This window comes from Rousettus aegyptiacus, unplaced genomic scaffold (assembly GCF_014176215.1).
Source record: "Rousettus aegyptiacus isolate mRouAeg1 unplaced genomic scaffold, mRouAeg1.p scaffold_m13_p_1, whole genome shotgun sequence".
Lineage (NCBI taxonomy): Eukaryota > Metazoa > Chordata > Mammalia > Chiroptera > Pteropodidae > Rousettus > Rousettus aegyptiacus.
In genome coordinates this window covers 146,669,176-146,686,407 of record NW_023416284.1, presented here as the reverse complement: position 1 = coordinate 146,686,407, position 17,232 = coordinate 146,669,176, and the positions used below count along the sequence as shown (strand labels likewise).

Genomic DNA, 17,232 nt, shown 5'->3' with positions numbered 1-17,232 from the left:
CGGAAAGGATGCCTTCAAGTCCATATATAAATACCTATATTTTCAATGGCCTTTGTCTATTAGCTTAAAAGAATCCTAAACTGTTAAAGTAATTCGGTAAGCAATAAAAACTAGAGTGATGGTAATTCCTTCATTTTTTTAGTTCATCATACCTACTTAGTTTGCTACATTTCCTCAACTAAAGTGCAAAGGAAAGGAAATTAGTTTGGAATCTGCATCCTGATCCCAAACAGGAGAATTTCAAGAAGAGTGAGTCAGCTGGTTACATAACAATACCAAATTCATTGCTGTCTCCTGACATTATCTCCTTTTCTCTACAAATCCATACTGCTTAGAAGACAACTTCGATTCTGACACTATGCCTGCCGTAATATCTGTGAAAAAATCTGAGGGGGTAGAACTCTTATTTTCAAGGGAAAAGCAATGTTTACACCCAGGAGATCCTTCCTTCCGGGTTTCTGACCTTTCCTAACTTCACCCAAGGAGAGAGTCCGTCTCAGCCCCTAGCAGGAACACATGTGGGACTGCATAAGTAGTACGCCGGACAACTTTAGGGGCGCTGTTCTCATAGCCTGGGGCTTGCAGTGTGCAACCTGCATGACTGCTTGCGAAGACCTCCACCTAAAACCCCAGGCGAATTCCTCCCCATTTGAAGGGGCATCCAAACCCTTTGGAGGTGGGAAACCGAGATGAGGGGAAATTGAGGTAATCAGATGAACAGAAGGGTGAGCATCGATTTGTTCTTTTGTTGAAACTTTAGTTAATGATTAACAGTTTATAGCTGCTTTAATTTATTAATCTTGATCTTCCTCGAAAAGGAAAATATGAGTTATCTTTACATAAGCTTCTTTTGCCAACAGCGCCTGCTATTTTCAGACCAAAAAGAGAAGTAACAAAAATTGGACAAAGACAGTTTTCCCCTCCAAAATATATTAGGTGTAAATACCTTGCTTATCTTAGAAAGAAAACTAGTGTGAAATAAATTTATTTAAGTGAGCTCCTGCTAATAAGTTGAAGCACCTATCTACAAACGATTTCCAGAGATTCATCACATCCTTTGTTTTAACTTATTTTTTGAAGGTTTATATACAATAATTCTTGCTGCAGATGTTATAATGAGAAAATAAAGCAGACTAGCATGACTGGTTGACATTGAAATTTTGGGTTTTTTTAAATCTGAAATTATTAAATCTCTTAGAAAATCCAAAATGCCTTTATTCAAATTTTGGATAGTTTACTTTCAGCAACACGCACCTTCCGCAACGTTGAATGATTCCAAGAAGGAAAGGAAGGCTTCTTTTGCTTGTCATTTTATTTACAGAATTTGTGTCTGCACAGTGGAGAAAAAATGTTCTATTTTCTTCTGAGATGGACATAGATTTCCAAGCCATTTGGTTCAAGAGATGGTTTAAATAGGAATGAATTTAATATACCTTTAATTCTCTGAAATGAGAGGACTCCAGCTGTGGTTTGGTCCAGGGCAAAGTCTGCTCTCGACACGGAAGAAAATCTATCACATTAATCCCAGCAGCTCAGAGTCCAAAGCTGCGTGAACAGAATGCTTGAGGATAGGAAGTGTGAGAAGAATGCTTTGAAAGAAACTTTTAAAACAAAATGACTGTTCAGCCAGGCCTTGTGTGTGTGGAATCATGCGGCACTTAAGGAAAGAGAAAAATAATTATGCTTGAGAAACATAGCTAATTATAAATAACTCAATGCATAAAAGGAAAAGAAAGCTATAGAATAACTTCTGTGCTCCATCGTTAATGTGAGCTGCCACATAATGAAATAGTAGGATTTTTTTTTCATTATTATTTCATTTCACACCGGCATAGAAGATATGGAAAGGAAAATTATATTGCCAGAAAATTCCAGTTAGATTTGCTAAAGATGTACTGTATTTAAAACAAAAAATCTAATTGCTATAATTTATCATACCTCTGGTTATTAAAACCATGCTAATTTAAAGATTTTAATTGTTGCCATTTTGAGCATTGTGACTTTCCATAGACAATACTATGAAGATTTCTGACTTTTGTTAGGCTCCGTATGATTTTCTTAGGAGTTCCCAAGTTAACATGCTTTAAATATGTAATTGTGTTTACATCAGTAATAAAAATTCCTTGTTGTTTTCCTTTTAGTTTGTTCAATGAGATACATGGAACTGCTTTATAATTGCAGAGCCTAATGTGTGAGAGCACAGGCTGCTGAATCCGTTTGAATTCCCTATACACACATCTAGCCTTATAAAGAGCAGTGTGGCCCCTACTCTTCGTTTTAGATTGGAGAAAGGATTCTTTTAATGGTTAGAGAAATTAAAAAGAAAGGCTTATACTGACTTCAGTATGAAATTTGCTTCTTGGTCTTGAGAAACCTGATCCTTCAGACAGTCATTGACGCAACACTGCTCCTTAAAAACAAATATTAAATAGTACCCTCTCTGGCTGGTAGGAGAAAGGTCGGGAGGTAAGCGAGGAATCATACAGTGCAGAAGGAAAAGCTATCCCAGAATTAAAGATGGCCACTATCAGGGGGAGGGTGTGGAGGGAAGAGAGGGTAGGGAGGGAAGCAGCCAGAGGCACAATCATTCTCTGCTGTAGGTGTGGGAGGCCTTGGGGAAATATAGCCCATTTCAACATAACCCAAGGGCTGCAGCAAATTGCCTCCACCCTGGGAAAAGCAGGGTGGTTTGGTTTGGTTTTCATGTACCTCATAAAAGCAAACTGTGTCCTCATATACCAAAGGATTCATGAGAGTAGCATTATGATCTAATACTATGTGTATTTGTTAAAACGTAACATTATTTCCAAGCAAAAGAAAAAAAAAACTCATAAATTAATTTCCTAATTCACAAGTTAGCTCCACCTCCAGACCAAACCTAAGACATTCAATGTGGTCGTAGTTTCGCGTTCCAGAAGCCAGGGCTTTAAGAGGCTCTGAAGTCCAACCCTTCGATAGGAGAATTAAAATTAAACTGGCTTCTTAAGGTCACAGAGCCAGGACGAGACCCTGTTTCACTCCCTTCGCATCCTTCTCTCTGATCTGCTCCCTGCAAAAGTGGCTTCCAAGTGCTTTTCCTTCCCGACCTCACGCCCAGGACAGTGCTTCCTCCCTGATGAGTAACCAGGTGTTCTTTCTACAGGTGCAAAGTTCCCCATTAAGTGGACAGCCCCTGAAGCAGCCCTGTATGGGAGGTTCACAATCAAGTCTGATGTGTGGTCTTTCGGAATCTTACTTACAGAGCTGGTCACCAAAGGAAGAGTGCCGTACCCAGGTGAGTGCAGGACTCAGTAGAAGTGGGCCTCTGTTTGGATATTCTTTCTACACCATTTGGGGAAACCTCGCCTTGTTTGCCTTCGAAGCCCCATCCTCAGCTTTCTGCCGAGCATGAGTTTGACAAACATGGGCAGGTAGTTAGAGAAAAGCAGAACTGAGCACTACCATGGTATGTAGACAAACAGCCTCCATGAACTGTGTGCCAGGATTAACGGCATGAGCAGCTGATGTGAGCACTTCAGCCCACCCCAGTTCATGGAATCTCTCCTCTGTCGGTAGGAGTGTGTGTCCGTAGCTCCCAGAGCAGAAATGTCGCTGGCAAAACTTCCACCCGAATAGAGTTTGCAGACTCTTCAGGGAAAGAGAGAGAGAGAGAGAAAAAAAAAAAAAAAAAAAAAAAACCCCACTGCTTTTTGATTACTCTGTAGCACTGACCCATGGAGTAAAACTGGCAGGAAGATGCCAGGACCTGTTCTCTCTGCAGGCCCCAGCTCCAGATGGCCAGAGAAAACAGAGGCACATGTGAAAAGCAATTTAGAGGCCACTCACTGCCCATTTCTGAACAGTCAAAATATGCTATGCAAAAGCAAGTATAATGTAAAGAAGTTGGAGATTATTAGGCCTTGGAATTTTCTGGATTATCAGATTCATGCTTTTTCCAAAGGAACCATGGGTTTAGGTTATCCATGCTTAAATTCATTAATTTAGACAGATGGTGACATAAAGGACACTCATGCCATTTTACCTCCACGCTTTAGTGGTTATAGTGCAGGGACGATCTGCTTTCTGAAATGTTAAGGACATATTTTTCAGTTACTGCTGAGTGAAGAAAGAACACAGCTCCCCCTCATTCCCTGCCTAAGAAAAGGGCTTAAAAAAAAAGGCAGTGATAGAAACGATAGTGGAGATTAATGAGAAATTGAGGTCTCTTGCAAATCCTGGGTTTGTAATCGTATCTTTGCAGTCAGAGGAGCCAGTGAGGGCAGATTAATTTGTAATCCCTTTGTTCATTTTTTATGATTGTTTCTGGTCATCTTCAGAGAATGCAAAAAGGGAAAGAGATTCTCTTTCTGGATTGGTGCAGCCTGGAGACTCCTAAGAGAGCCAGGTTGGCACAGAGGCAAAATTGACAAATTCCTCGTCTGTGAAGCACCAGCCCTCGGCGTTTAGAGAGAGGCGGGTGGAAGTCAGTGTTATTGATGCTGCAGCGGCTGCTGCTCCCGGCGTGCGCAAGTGGGAATAGCCAACCGGCTCAGAAGAAAGGGCTGCCCTGGAGGGGCCTGGAGCACAGCACGGGTGTTTTTTTGAGTTACTTCTCAAGGAGGAAAATGTTCAAGTCTTGGAATTTTGCAGATGTGAAGGCTCCTCTTTTTTTTGTTGTTTGAATTTTGCACTGATTTCTTCTGAGCCCCCACCCCGCCCCACTCCAGGTTTATAACCACCTGGTGTGTTAAATGCAATTGGGGGAGGAGGGTGGGGGAGGATAATGTTGTTTTGTGTTTCTGTAAAGCCTTTCCTTCCAGTAATACAAAGCCGCTTTTTGTTTCTCTGGGTCTCACACAGAAGCCAGAACAAAAGGGTGGGGGCGGGGGGCCTCAGAGAAGGGAGGTAGGTGTTGTTTCTGAGGGAGAGTCTTTTTTCAAGTTTGATTTTAGCATAAAGAAAATGGCCTCTGTCTACGGCCATACCACCCTGGACATGCCCATTCTCGTCTGACCTCGGAAGCTAAGCAGAGTCGGGTCTGGTTAGTACTTGGATGGGAGAAAATGGCCTCATTTTACAACTTACTAGGATTCATTCATTCAGCATAGCATCACTAAGTGTGATCTTTTGCTCTACCTGGGAAATAAGTACAAATAAGACATCTACATCTATACCCTCAGCAAACATTGGTTAGAACCTTCCTGGAGCTGGGCGCTGTTTTAGGTGCTGGGGTTAGAACTGTGGCAAATAAATAAATTTAGTCCCTGCACTCATGGAGCTTACAGTCAGATATGTAAAATATGCATCAAATCCAGGAAGAAATCAGCCTTGTCTGTTATTTGTTTATTATTAGAAGAAATCACCCTTAAGAGATGAATTACTTGAATTTACCCACTGTGGAATTCTGATAATGGGGTCAAGGGCACACCGATTCAGGTATCTACATACAATAAGTACTGAGAGGGGCCTTTCATTCAGCATCCTGTGAAGATGGCAAAGGAGTTTGAAATAAGAACTGAGCCTGCTTTATTATGCATAGTTATATTCAATGAGCAGCTGCTCATATGCAGGGAGCTTTGCTGGCTACCCTAATTCTGTGAGAGTGGCAGAGAGAAGGGGCTGTATCTGGGAAGCTTCAAGGAGGATGAAGACAAGTAGGGTTTCCTCCTCAACTCGAAGGAGAATGAAAAGCGTCCAGACAAGGACAGGCATGTGAGAAGGCACCCAGGCCGGAAAGGGTGATGCAGATTCAAGTTGCTGCAGGATAATGAGTCTGAGAAGGAGGGCTGTGAGGTAAAGAGTCTCGAAGTACACCTGGAAAGGCTGGCCAGAGCCCATCCTGCCCTAAGAGACCCTGGGGCCTGGCTGGTCCACAAGGGTGGCCAGGGAGTCGTGTCTGCGGTGGAGTGACAGGAACTGCTCTTCACCTACCGAAAGCCACAGAAAATTGTTCCCAGTCCTGTTCCTAGCCATGGGTATTTCTTGTTTTTGTTTTTTAGCATAGCTATAATCATATTTAATTGGACTTAACAGTAAACTCTTCTTGAGGGAGAAGCGTTTACAGAGGGATTCCAATTATGGGATTATCACCTTAATGAAGGCTAACAATTCCTAAGGAACAGGCAATTTCATTAAGCTTCATCCAGATGTAACTATGGAAGGAAGGACCTTCCTCTCCTCTTTCTGTCTGCTGCTGTGACCACGTTAGCTAATGTGTGCTGCTGAGGGGCTGCTTCTCTGCTGCCCTAAGTCCACTGCTGGTGGTACTCCAGGCCAGACTCCCAGTGCCTGTCCATCACGGCTTCCATTCTGACATTTTGATGCAGTTGTTTCTCAGTTGGCTAGAGTATGTTTTCAGGTAATTCTTTTTTCAAGAACAGGCGGTGGCAGTACATTTTTTCTGAGTTCTTTCGTACCTAAGAATGGCCTTCCGTTTCCTTCACGTAGAGAACAGTTACTTTGGCTATTAGGTAAAAATGGAAGGTGAGGGAGGGGGCAGTGACTCATAAATGGGTTTGATAAAGCTTTCCAGGCATTTTTGCCCAGCATGAAAGAAAGTCTAGAAGTAAGAATCGGAGAAGGAACTTAGAATGGAGTACATGGGGTGTGACCAGATGAAGGGCAAAAGGGATGGGGAAACAATAAAACACTGGATGGGTTGGTTTTGTAGCAGGTTTTATAAAATGAATGAATTAAAAGGAAGGGGAGAAGGACAAGCTGAAATTGAATGAGAGCCTTGAAGCCAAAGGAAAAATACTGAAATGTGACACCGAGATTAACAGGGAGGAGTTACATCACCCAACCAGACAAGAAGGTTGCTTTTGACATGTGTGACAAAGAACAGCTCCATTTTACAAATTCCCTGGTAGCAGCCTAACCTGAATGCATTCTCAGCATAGACGTCTAGCTTGCTTTTCTGTGAGCCAAAGGACAGAACCATTCTTTGCATCAAGATTAGGGCTGATTTTATACTTGATGGATCGTTGTAAATTAAAAATGAAACACAAATAAAGGCAGTTTTCTGGGGTCAGTGCATAAAATCAGAATTGAGTTTTAGCCGGTCGTTTCGCCTTCAAATCCTTCTTTCCTTCTTTGCCTCCACCGCCACTTCCCCACGTCAGTATGTCATCCTCTCGTGCAGTGACCTCTTCGTGGGGCTTCCTGCTTCCAGTCTCTTCCCACCTCCCCCTAACCACCACCATTCTATCATTGTCACATCAGTTATTATTCTTGAAAACACAGGTCCAGTCATCTTACTCTCCTAGTTAGAAACATCCATGGCTTCCCTTTGTCTCCAAAAGCCTTAGTTTTATATAGTCCTTAATAACTCTCTTTCCTTCAGTCATTTCACAAATATTTATTGAGGCCTTACTACATGCCAGTTACTGTTCAGGCACAGGAGTACAGCAGTGAACCAATGGACAAAAACTTCTGCCCTCATGAGCTTTTATTCCTCTTGGAAAAGGCAGACAATAAATGAAGATAAATAAGCAAAATATATTCAGTGTTGCCTGGGAGATAACAGGTAGGGAGAAAAATAAAATGAGGAAGGGAATAGAGGGTGTTAAGAAAGGGTGGCAAGGAAGACCTCACTGGGAGGGTGATATCTGAGTAAATCCCTGAAGGAAACGAAGTACAAACTAGCTGGATATATTGGGGAGGGGAGGGTGGTGCACGGGGGAAGCCCTCCCTCAGAGGAAACTGGAGCATAAAGGCCCTGAACTGCTGTAAGGAGGCCAGTGCAGTTGGAGCTGAGGGAGCAAGAAGTGAGACGCCTCTGGGCAGATCCAGGCTTCCTAGGTCATTGTTAGGACTTTCGTTTTTACTTAGTGATATGGGGAGTCACTGAGGGGCTTTGAGTGGGATAGTGACATGATCTGACTTTCATTTTCTCTCTTGCAACTCCCTGACCCTTTGCACGAAGAGATGTCTCTCTTCTCAGCTTCACTGCCTGCCTCAGAATCCTTCCAAGCCCGGACCAAACATCATCTCCTTTGTGTAGCCTTGTCCATGTCCAGACCAAATGGGTTGTCCCTTCTGCTTGCTTCCATTATACCCGGTACACTCTGTGGAAGCCTCTGTCTATATATGTCTGTATTTCCCAGTAGCTCTGAACATTTCTGATAAAGACGGGGCTCCTTTCATGTGTTTCCAACACCCAGTGACCGCCCCATAGTAGATTCTGACCAAGTCTAAGTGGATGGACGGATGGAATGAATGGATGGTTGGATGGATGGAACAGAAGAAAAAAAAAAGATCGTGCCTATGAAATTTTTGAAACAAGATTTTTTTAATTTGGCCCATAGCCTGCAAAGCTTTTCAACTCTATTCCATCATTTTCACATATAAATATAGCATATATTTTTCCCAGCCATGAGGTAGTCTCTGTCCTCAAAGTTGTTTTGGGAAATTGACCCAGTAATGAGTTTCAGCACCATTCTAGGCAGAAGGTCCTGGCCGTTCTGTGCCCTGGCTCTCGAATGCATATTTGCTTTGTGAGTTTGGCAGGATCTGGCGAAGCAGGAACATTTTCTTAAACACATCACATTTATCATGCATTTGACGCACTTTCAAATCTTTTTAGCAAGTGACAGCTGCCTGGCTTTCTGTGAATGCATCGAGTCACTTGATAATGACTTGAAGAGGCAAGGGAAATAAGGGAAACTGTAGTACTTTCCTTAAAGAATTAGAAGTCCCACCCTTGTCCTCCCTCTGTCCCACTTAGAAGCCTTAGAGCCCTGAACTATAGACATATGTTCCTCTCTGTTCATCCCATCTTTGTCACCCGCACTCTTGTTCCTGCTGTGCCCATCATGACAACAGGAGCAGCTTTTTGGCGGGGGGGGGTGGGGGGGTGGGCAGGAAGAGGTGAAGACTATCCAGTCGGGAGAATAGGAAGCAGGATGAAACTTCTAATCTTAGCCCAATGTCCCCTGCCTTCCCTGCCTCCATCCACAGCCCCCGGGGCTTTTCCTTTCAGCTCATGGTTGTCCTTCAGAGAGGGAATCCTGCCTCCAATCCCCAGGAGTCATGTTGTCACCTTCCCTACAAGATTTCTCTTGGCCAGTGTGGCAGGTGAGAGGAGGAGAGGGAACTGAGCAGAATGCAAGAGAAGGGGTCAACGGCCGGGGAGGGGCTTCCCACGCCTGCACCCTGTGACCGAGTCCTGCGTTCTGCTGCTCCTCGTTCTCAGCTGTACATTTCCATGGCCTTCCTCATGGGCGCTCTCACCGTCTTTTTCACTTCTCTTTTACCGACACGCTGTATTATCAACCTTAAATAACCTTTGCGTATTATGGTACCTGAGTAGCCGTCATTTCTGTATTTAACAGTGGCTTTATTAAAGCAGTGGGTTTAATAAAAATAGCTGCCCTGAGGTCATCTGGTAAGATGGAAAACGAGAAACAAAGCTTGTCATTATATTCTCAAGGTCACTCCTTTATTTTCATCTACGCTTTTTGATCAGCATCTATCTACCTAAAATTTGTACTTCGATCCCCTACCAAAACCTAACGTGAAGCATCCTTCTCGTTGCCCATTAAGACCACGAGAGCATATGATTGAGCTGATGGCACGTGCTTGTGCCAGCACATTCACTTTAGCCCCGCTTCCTCCCTCCCAGCACTAACACAGCACTGCTCACGAGACAGTGAACAGAAAGGCCTTTTCACAGGGTTTATGCCGAGAAGCCGGGGGAGCCTCTGATGGAAGCCCTATGCACAATAAAGTATAATTCCTCTGAATGGAAAGCGAAGTTTGTAAAAGTAAATCAGATGTCTGATAACCTGAACGTCATTCCCATTGTTAAAACGCTCAATTATTTACATGGCACAAAGATCCGGGTTCTCGCAACCCACAGTCAAGTCCAGATGCAGACTTGAACAGGTAATAGTAAAAATTCCTGATTGTGCAGAGATGGCCCCTCTGAGATCCACGTTAGGAAGCTGCACAGATGGAAGGCTATAAAGCAAAACACTTCTTTCATACAAGACTTTTTTTTTTTTTCAAACAACTGAAAACACTGTGAATGTCGAGATATTTTGTTGACAAATGGAGAAACTGAGGCCAAGGAAGTCAAGTCACCTGCTAAGGGACACAGTGAGAGATGCGGTCAGAAGCAGTAGCTCTGCCAATGAAACTGAGGGTTTTTTTTCTTCCCTAAAATAATCTAAAAGAAAAAGAGGGAAGGAGCTACTGAGCTCAAAGAAGAGTAAATAGGGAAGTTTAAAAGAAAAGGAAGGGAGAGAAAACAAAAAGGAGAGAAGGGAAAGAAAACACACGCCCATGAAAATAGACGTTGTTGGCAACAGGACGTAGCAAGGGTTGGAAAGTGAGAGTTGGAAACTTGACCTGAATCCGGAAACCAAGCAGAAGCCAGCAAAATGGGTTAGAAAGGATAATAGAGTCATAATGGCAGGAAGTGAGTACAGCCCACCTGGCTGAAGACTCTCAGCTGCAGTGTTTGGGGCAGACTAACTGCAAACGATGCCATCATGACCACGTTCGAAAGCCTAAAATCCATGGTGACAGGAGGCGCCATGGAGGATCTAGGAAAGAGGAATTTGAAAGTAAACCCTGGCACAGCAGGCTGCGAAGGTTCTGTGTGATCTGAGTACCACTGCGTTGTACCCTGTGAGAATGACCCGTGGAAATGGCCCATTTTCCTGACTGAGTCCAGCAAGGGGGAAGGAGAGCCAGGTGCTCCAGTGGGAGCAGAGGAGGGCAGCGTTACGCTGAAGCTGAGTAGTGTGTCCGCCGGCTGGCACGGATGGTGGGAACCCGGGAACACACCCGGTCACACTCAGTGTATATGGCACTTTCCACGGTCAGACGCCACTGGCTGGGGGAGACCACCGTCCTGTTGAGAAGTGGCCTCTGTGGCAGCCCGCTAGGAAACCCGAGGCACAAACTGTTGATGACAGTGTTTCCCTAAGACATACCCAGATGTCATGTTTTAAAGTTTCTATCTTTTCTATTTCTCCCCTGGCATTCTCCCCATTGAAAAGGGGAGCGGGGGAGGGAGGGGACAATCCTCAGGCACCCTCCTCCTACACTGTCCACGTCTTCACTTGGAAGTGCAACAAAAAGATTCTTCTCTCCTAGTATCCCAACCCCACGTCCTTCAAGACTTTTCTGACGGCCCTGGCACTCAGGCTCCCGTATGGCCCCTTCCCAGTCCCTGTCCTTCACCTCCCAGGTCAACGCCTTAGGGAAGGTGGCTAAAAGAGGGGAAATAACAGTTTTCCTTGGAACGAAAATAATAAACTATTTAAAAAGAAAAAATGAAATAGGCTCATCTTTAGAGTAGTATACAGAGGAAAATCCATTTTGGCTAAAAAAAAAAATTCTTAAATACGATTTTTCAGAGTTCTTATAGCTGTATTCTCATACTTTAAAAAAACGTATGAACACAATCCGCTTAATTTGGCTATTGTTTGTGAAGTAAAAACTAGCCTAAGCCTTGCTAAGTGAGCACTTCTCGATTATGCAGCTACAGTTGCAAAGGTCCTTTGTGAGGTTCCAGATCAGCAGGTCAGCCTGTGTGGGTTCTGGCTCATGGATAGTCGAAAACGCGGTAGCCCCATTCAGATTGTCACTGTCAGCCATGTGCATTGTCTTAGACCCTGCTTTTCTAGCAAAGCTATCATTGGTGTGTTTCTGTTTGGCCTGGTGCATGGAATTGGTTACATCCACTCCCCGAGCTTTGAGAGGCCTGCAGAGAGAAGGCATGAGAAGAGAAAGGGAAGGAGGTGGAGCGCAGAGAGGAGCATGCATGTGGTGGCAGCGGGAGTGCCCAGCGTGGGCCGAGCGGCTCTGTCCCCTAGCTTCAACTGCCCGGAGGCAAGCTGCCTCAGGACATGCTACACATTGCCGTCAAGTTGCCGTATCTGCTGTGCCCTACGCTGGGGCAGAGCACTGAAAAAATAGGCTTGACCCGAGTGGTCAATTAAACTTTCCATTGGTGGAGATTGAATTTAGAATTAAAAAAAAAAAAAAAAAAAAATACATGAAATCTTTCCATTTGAGTAGTTTTTGTTTTGTTTTGTTTTGTTTTTTAATGAAATGAAACATTTACGACATAAGCTCCACCGAGCAATAAGAGAATGATTAATTAAACTCTGCGGTTTCATTTCGGACAGTCTTGGTGCCAGAATAAAGAATGAGAAGGTATTCTGAGGAGGTTGTAACTACCTCCAGAAGGGCCTGTCAGACCCTCTGAGGTTCAGACCTTCTGCTTGTCTCTCCTCCAGTTCCTGCGGGCTTCTGGCAAGGGCAGGGACAGGGATTTCTGCAGATTTAAGCCATGTGGCTTCTGAGATGTTATGAAACCAAGGACTCTGCTAAAATACAAAGCAAATGCTTTGGAGAATGCCAGTCCTGATAGGTGATTATGCTCTCTCTTTCTAACTTTTCCGGGCTGGCTGGAGTTTGGCGGCTGCTGCCATCCGTATAAGGACTTCCCAGCCAAAACCTTGGGGGTGGAATATGCTTCCAGAATCAGACTTTCTCATACACTGCATAGAGCAGCACTCCCCCAGCCTTTTTGGCACCAGGGGCTGGAGCTCCCATGAGAATCTAATGCCAGATGATCTGAGGTGGAGCTGAGGCGGTGATGCTAGCTCCAGGAGAAACTGCACATACAGGTGAAGCTTCACTCGCTGGCCTGCCACGCACTTCCTGCTGTGTGGCGTGGTTCCTAACAGGCCAGGGACCGGTACCAGTTCGCGGCCCAGGGGTTGGGCACCCCTGGCATAGATCACACATTAGAAAACACCGGAGGAGGGTCTGGGGCAACACTCTGTATTCAAATACATTCTTCCTTCTGCAGCAATGTATATGAATAAATAAAAACGGCAAGTAGTCTCACACTAGGTCAGGTTTTATGGCCAAATGAGGTCAGGTCAAATCAGTTTTGCTGCCAAGTGAGTTACCAGCTCTTTTGGTTTCCAGAGCTTGCTGGATTTGTGAATTGTGGATCAGGAAATGCTGGCCCTAGTCCCTTATTCTGTTTGTCCAGAGCGCTTCAAGGCATTCTGGCAGCTCCAGGTTCCTCCCCATGCTTTCAGCTCCTACATTTTCAAAATGAGTTTTCAGCAGTTGGAACTAATTAAGCTAATTAGCCACAGTGCTGACCGAACACCCAACTAAAGAGTACACCTTTAAAGTCAGGCATGATGTGGAGACAGGAGGCCGAGACTCGTCCACCAAACCTCTCTCACTAAAATAAGGGTCACCCCGAGTTAAATCGAAGGCCTACTTCAACAAAGCAGGAATACTATGTGGATTTTAAAACCTCAGGAAATTACAGTGGTGGAGAAAAAGAAAGCATCCTAAAAGGATTCAGACAAGCATGGGACTGACAGGGCCATGGTCCACAGCCTCAGGAGCCAGGATAAACCCGGTTCCAAAAGTAACAATAAAACAAAGAGAACTGGCACCAGATCCCGAAGTCTGTGTATCTCCTACCCAGGGGGCCGGATCACGCTCTGAGCCCAGCTCCTCTGGACAGCCTCATAGGGTTGTCAGCTCCTCCAGAATTAAAGAGAGTCTCTGCACGCATATGCTGCGTCCTCCTGGCTATACTGCTGAAATATAGGGAAAGAGATCTAGGTTTCTATATGGCTTAAAATTAGGTTCTTGCTTTTGTAAAGCAACCAGGTCAGCAGATGGGGAGGATTCCAGATTACAGGCACAGGGCCAAGGAACAACCAAAACACACAAGGGCTTGGCGGGCAGTGACAGAATGTGATATGGCACCAAAGGAAAGAAAACTTGAGAAGAGTGCCTGGTGGTGATTGGGAAAGGGGTCAGGACATTCGCCTCACACCAAACGTGGTATTTCCTGTTCTGTAAAGAAGGCCAACGTGTGGGGAGGCTACATTCTCCGAAGAGTTAGCACTTTCTCAAAATTTCTCCTGTCAGTTCTGTGCAGCCTGATGTTTCAACATGAGGCAGCTCCCCCAGAGGGTCACAGAGGTCTCGAATGATAGATGGCCTGTCCGAGGTCGTCAGTAAACACAGGCCTGGAGACCCCCTGTCTCCCCATCAAAGTCACCAAACCTCAGGGCATCTTCGGGTCACTGGGCCAGACAGTGCCCAACTGTGGTGGCACGATGGCAGATCTCGGATGGTGGGGCACCGAGAGCTTGCCCAGTCAGGAGGAAACTAATTTATGAAGTTCTTAAATGGAGTTTATAGATGCTATTACCAAGTAACAGTGTATATTTTATCCCATGGATCTTTTTTATGTGCTTCATTCGTATTTGTCGTTTTAATTAAAGTGTAAGTTGCATAGAAGAGAATTCAACAAGTTTAAGAATACAATGATTTTTGACAAATGGAGGCATTCAAACCACCACATACAGGATATAGCATAAATGCAAACCAAATGCTACTCCACAGTTTTTGTTTTGTACACTTTTAAAGGGTAAAAAAAAAAATTTAAAAAAAAAGATTATGAGACAAAGATATACAGCCCGCAAAGCCTAAAATACTGACTACCTGGCCTATGCATAACTAGTTTGCTGAACCCTAATAGAGAACATTTCCATCACGCCACTCTCCGTCAACCATTGATCTGCTTTCTATTACTGTAGTTTTGCCTTTTGTAGAATTTCTTCTAAGTGAAACCATACAGTATGTTACCTTCTGTGTCTGGCTCCTTTCACTTATAGCGCTGTTGAGATTCATCATCTGGGTTTTTGCGTGTATCGGTAGTGCATTCCTTTTTTTTTTATTTCTGAGGGGTGTGGTGTCCCATTAAAGCCCGGATTCCACCCTGAATGGAGTCAGGCCCTCAACATGGTTTAACCACTTGCAGCTCTAGGTAGAAGAAAGCGGGAGTTCCAGGGCCTGGCAGCCGGCAGGTGCTCACTCTCACCGCCCCTGTCTTTGCAGGCATGAACAACCGGGAGGTGCTGGAGCAGGTGGAGCGCGGCTACAGGATGCCCTGTCCGCAGGACTGCCCCATCTCTCTACACGAGCTCATGATCCATTGCTGGAAAAAGGACCCAGAAGAACGGCCCACCTTCGAATACTTGCAGGGCTTCCTGGAAGACTACTTCACAGCAACGGAGCCCCAGTATCAACCTGGTGAAAACCTGTAAGGCCTGGGTCAGCAGAGAGAGGCCTTGTCCCAGAGGCCTCCCCCCCCTCCCCATTAGCTTTCAATTCCGTAGCCAGCTGCCCCAGAGCAGCAGCGAGAACCGTCCAGGATCAGATTGCATGTGACTCCGAAGCTGATGAACTTCCATGGCCCTCATTAATGACACTTGTCCCCAAATCCAAACCTCCTTCGTGAAGCATACGAGACAGAACCTTGTTATTTCTCAGACTTTGGAAAATGCATTGTATTGATGTTATGTAAAAGGCCAAACCTCTGTTCAGTGTAAATAGTTATTCCAGTGCCAACAATCCTAGTGCTTTCCTTTTTTTAAAATGCAAATCCTATGTGATTTTAACTCTGTCTTCACCCGATTCAACTAAAAAAAAAAAGTATTATTTTCCAAAAGTGGCCTCTTTGTCTAAAACAATAAAATTTTTTTTCATGTTTTAACAAAAACCAATCAGGACAGGTGTTTGTTTTGTTTTGTTTTGTTTTGTTTCGGTTTTTTTTGTTTTGTTTTTTTTAATATAAATATGCATACGTATAATATATTTGTCCCTGTACATACACCATGTGGATGCTAACATGGAGACCACGGCCAACCTGGGCCACAAAGCTTCAGGACCCAGAGTGAGGATTTTACTGCAAAATCAGCATAAAAGCACTGGTGTTATTCTGAAAACCAGTGGCCTCATTTTTGGCTTTTGCAAAGCATGATTTTTTTAAAATTTGGATTGCACTCTTTTGGTTCATGACTGTACCTGTAGATGACTGTGACTTGACTCTTCAGCTCCCGAGCCGAATTTGCAAGTTCTGTTTCCAGTATTTGTTTTGACTTACTGCGGTTTATTCTTAAAACTTAACGGTGAGCATATTTAAGCAAGCAAACGGCCAATTACTACCAGGGGAACGGAAAGATGGATACCACACAAACTTCTTGTATAAAAATATGAATGCCGAAATGTTTCAAACTTTTTTATTTAATAAATCTTGTAACCACATTTAAATGTTCTAAAACCTATAGCATTGTAGTCATGGCAACCTGCTAAACTTTCTCATGCGACTAAAACTTATAGGGAAGGTGAGGGTGGGGGTTGTACATTTCCCATTGTAAAATAAGTGTTTTAAATGTCCTGTACTGCTAATGAAATGACTTTCTATATGTCCAAGAGTTCTCCAGTGGAATAACTATGCACTACTTTACATTTCATGGGGATGCACAAAAAAAAAAAAAAAAAAAAGTATTACATTTTTAGTTGCTGTTTGTACCAACCTTGGAATACATGTTTAACAACAACAAATCTAAAAGCCTATTTCTATTGAGTTTTTAATACTGAGTAGCAACTCTGAAGTCTTAATTCCTTTTTTGTTATGATTTATTTGTGAGTTTACACTTTTAAATTGTTTAACTTTCTTAATTTAGTAATTAAAAAGAGAGCGTTTTACATTTGAATTTTATTTTTTTTGTTCATTCATTTAAATCATCGAAGGTACTCCAGCAGTGACATATCTGTTCCGCACCAGGTGGTAAGGAGTCACCTGGTGAATTTACCCATTGTGCAATGATTTCCAAATGACAGAAACATTCAGGACACCTGGAGTGGTTTGGGTTTTTTTCTCCGCTGGAAAGTCTGGGCCATTGTCTCGTTAATTCAGAGAACTGCTAAAGCCAGACTAGGCATACCTTAACATTTTAATTTGTCAGACATTTTCTCTAACTGGAATTTTCTGTGTCCCACCTATAGGAGACAGAGACAATTACAAGGAGAATCTTCCTTGTCCTGGAGTCACCATATACATTTCCCAAGGTCCCTCCAGCTCCATAATGAAGTTGCTATGCAGGGAAACAAGGCGGCAGAAGGGGCGGTGGGGAGTCCTGGCTAACCGTCCAGGCCTGGCTCTGCACTCATTCAGCTGCGTGACCTTGAACATCAGCCACCTAGCATCTCTCGTTGTCAAGGCCTGTCTGTAGAAATGAGGGAGCTGGATAAGATTCCTACAGATCTAAGATCCTGTGATTCTAAGGTCACTGGTGACACGTGGAATCATGAAAGGAGGACAGTTTTCTTGCTGAAATAACCGTTGTATTTAGAGGGAATTTCCAACATTAAAAAAAATTTTTAAAAAAAGTGAATCAAAGGGATTTT

General features: G+C 43.9%; 1 protein-coding gene across 7 annotated transcripts in view; it reads left to right on the top strand.

Annotated features, from left to right (window-relative positions):
* Nucleotides 1-16,343, top strand: part of FYN (FYN proto-oncogene, Src family tyrosine kinase) — a 198,977-nt gene extending 182,634 nt beyond the window's left edge. For all 7 annotated transcript variants that reach the window (XM_016136988.2, XM_016136987.2, XM_016136993.2 and 4 more), the window contains 2 exons: nt 3,143-3,274; nt 14,878-16,343. In XM_016136988.2, coding sequence (XP_015992474.1) covers nt 3,143-3,274; nt 14,878-15,086 — 341 coding nt within the window. In that variant the 3' untranslated portion in view covers nt 15,087-16,343. The remainder of the gene's footprint in view (nt 1-3,142; nt 3,275-14,877) is intronic.
* The last annotated feature ends 889 nt before the right edge of the window (nt 16,344-17,232 follow it).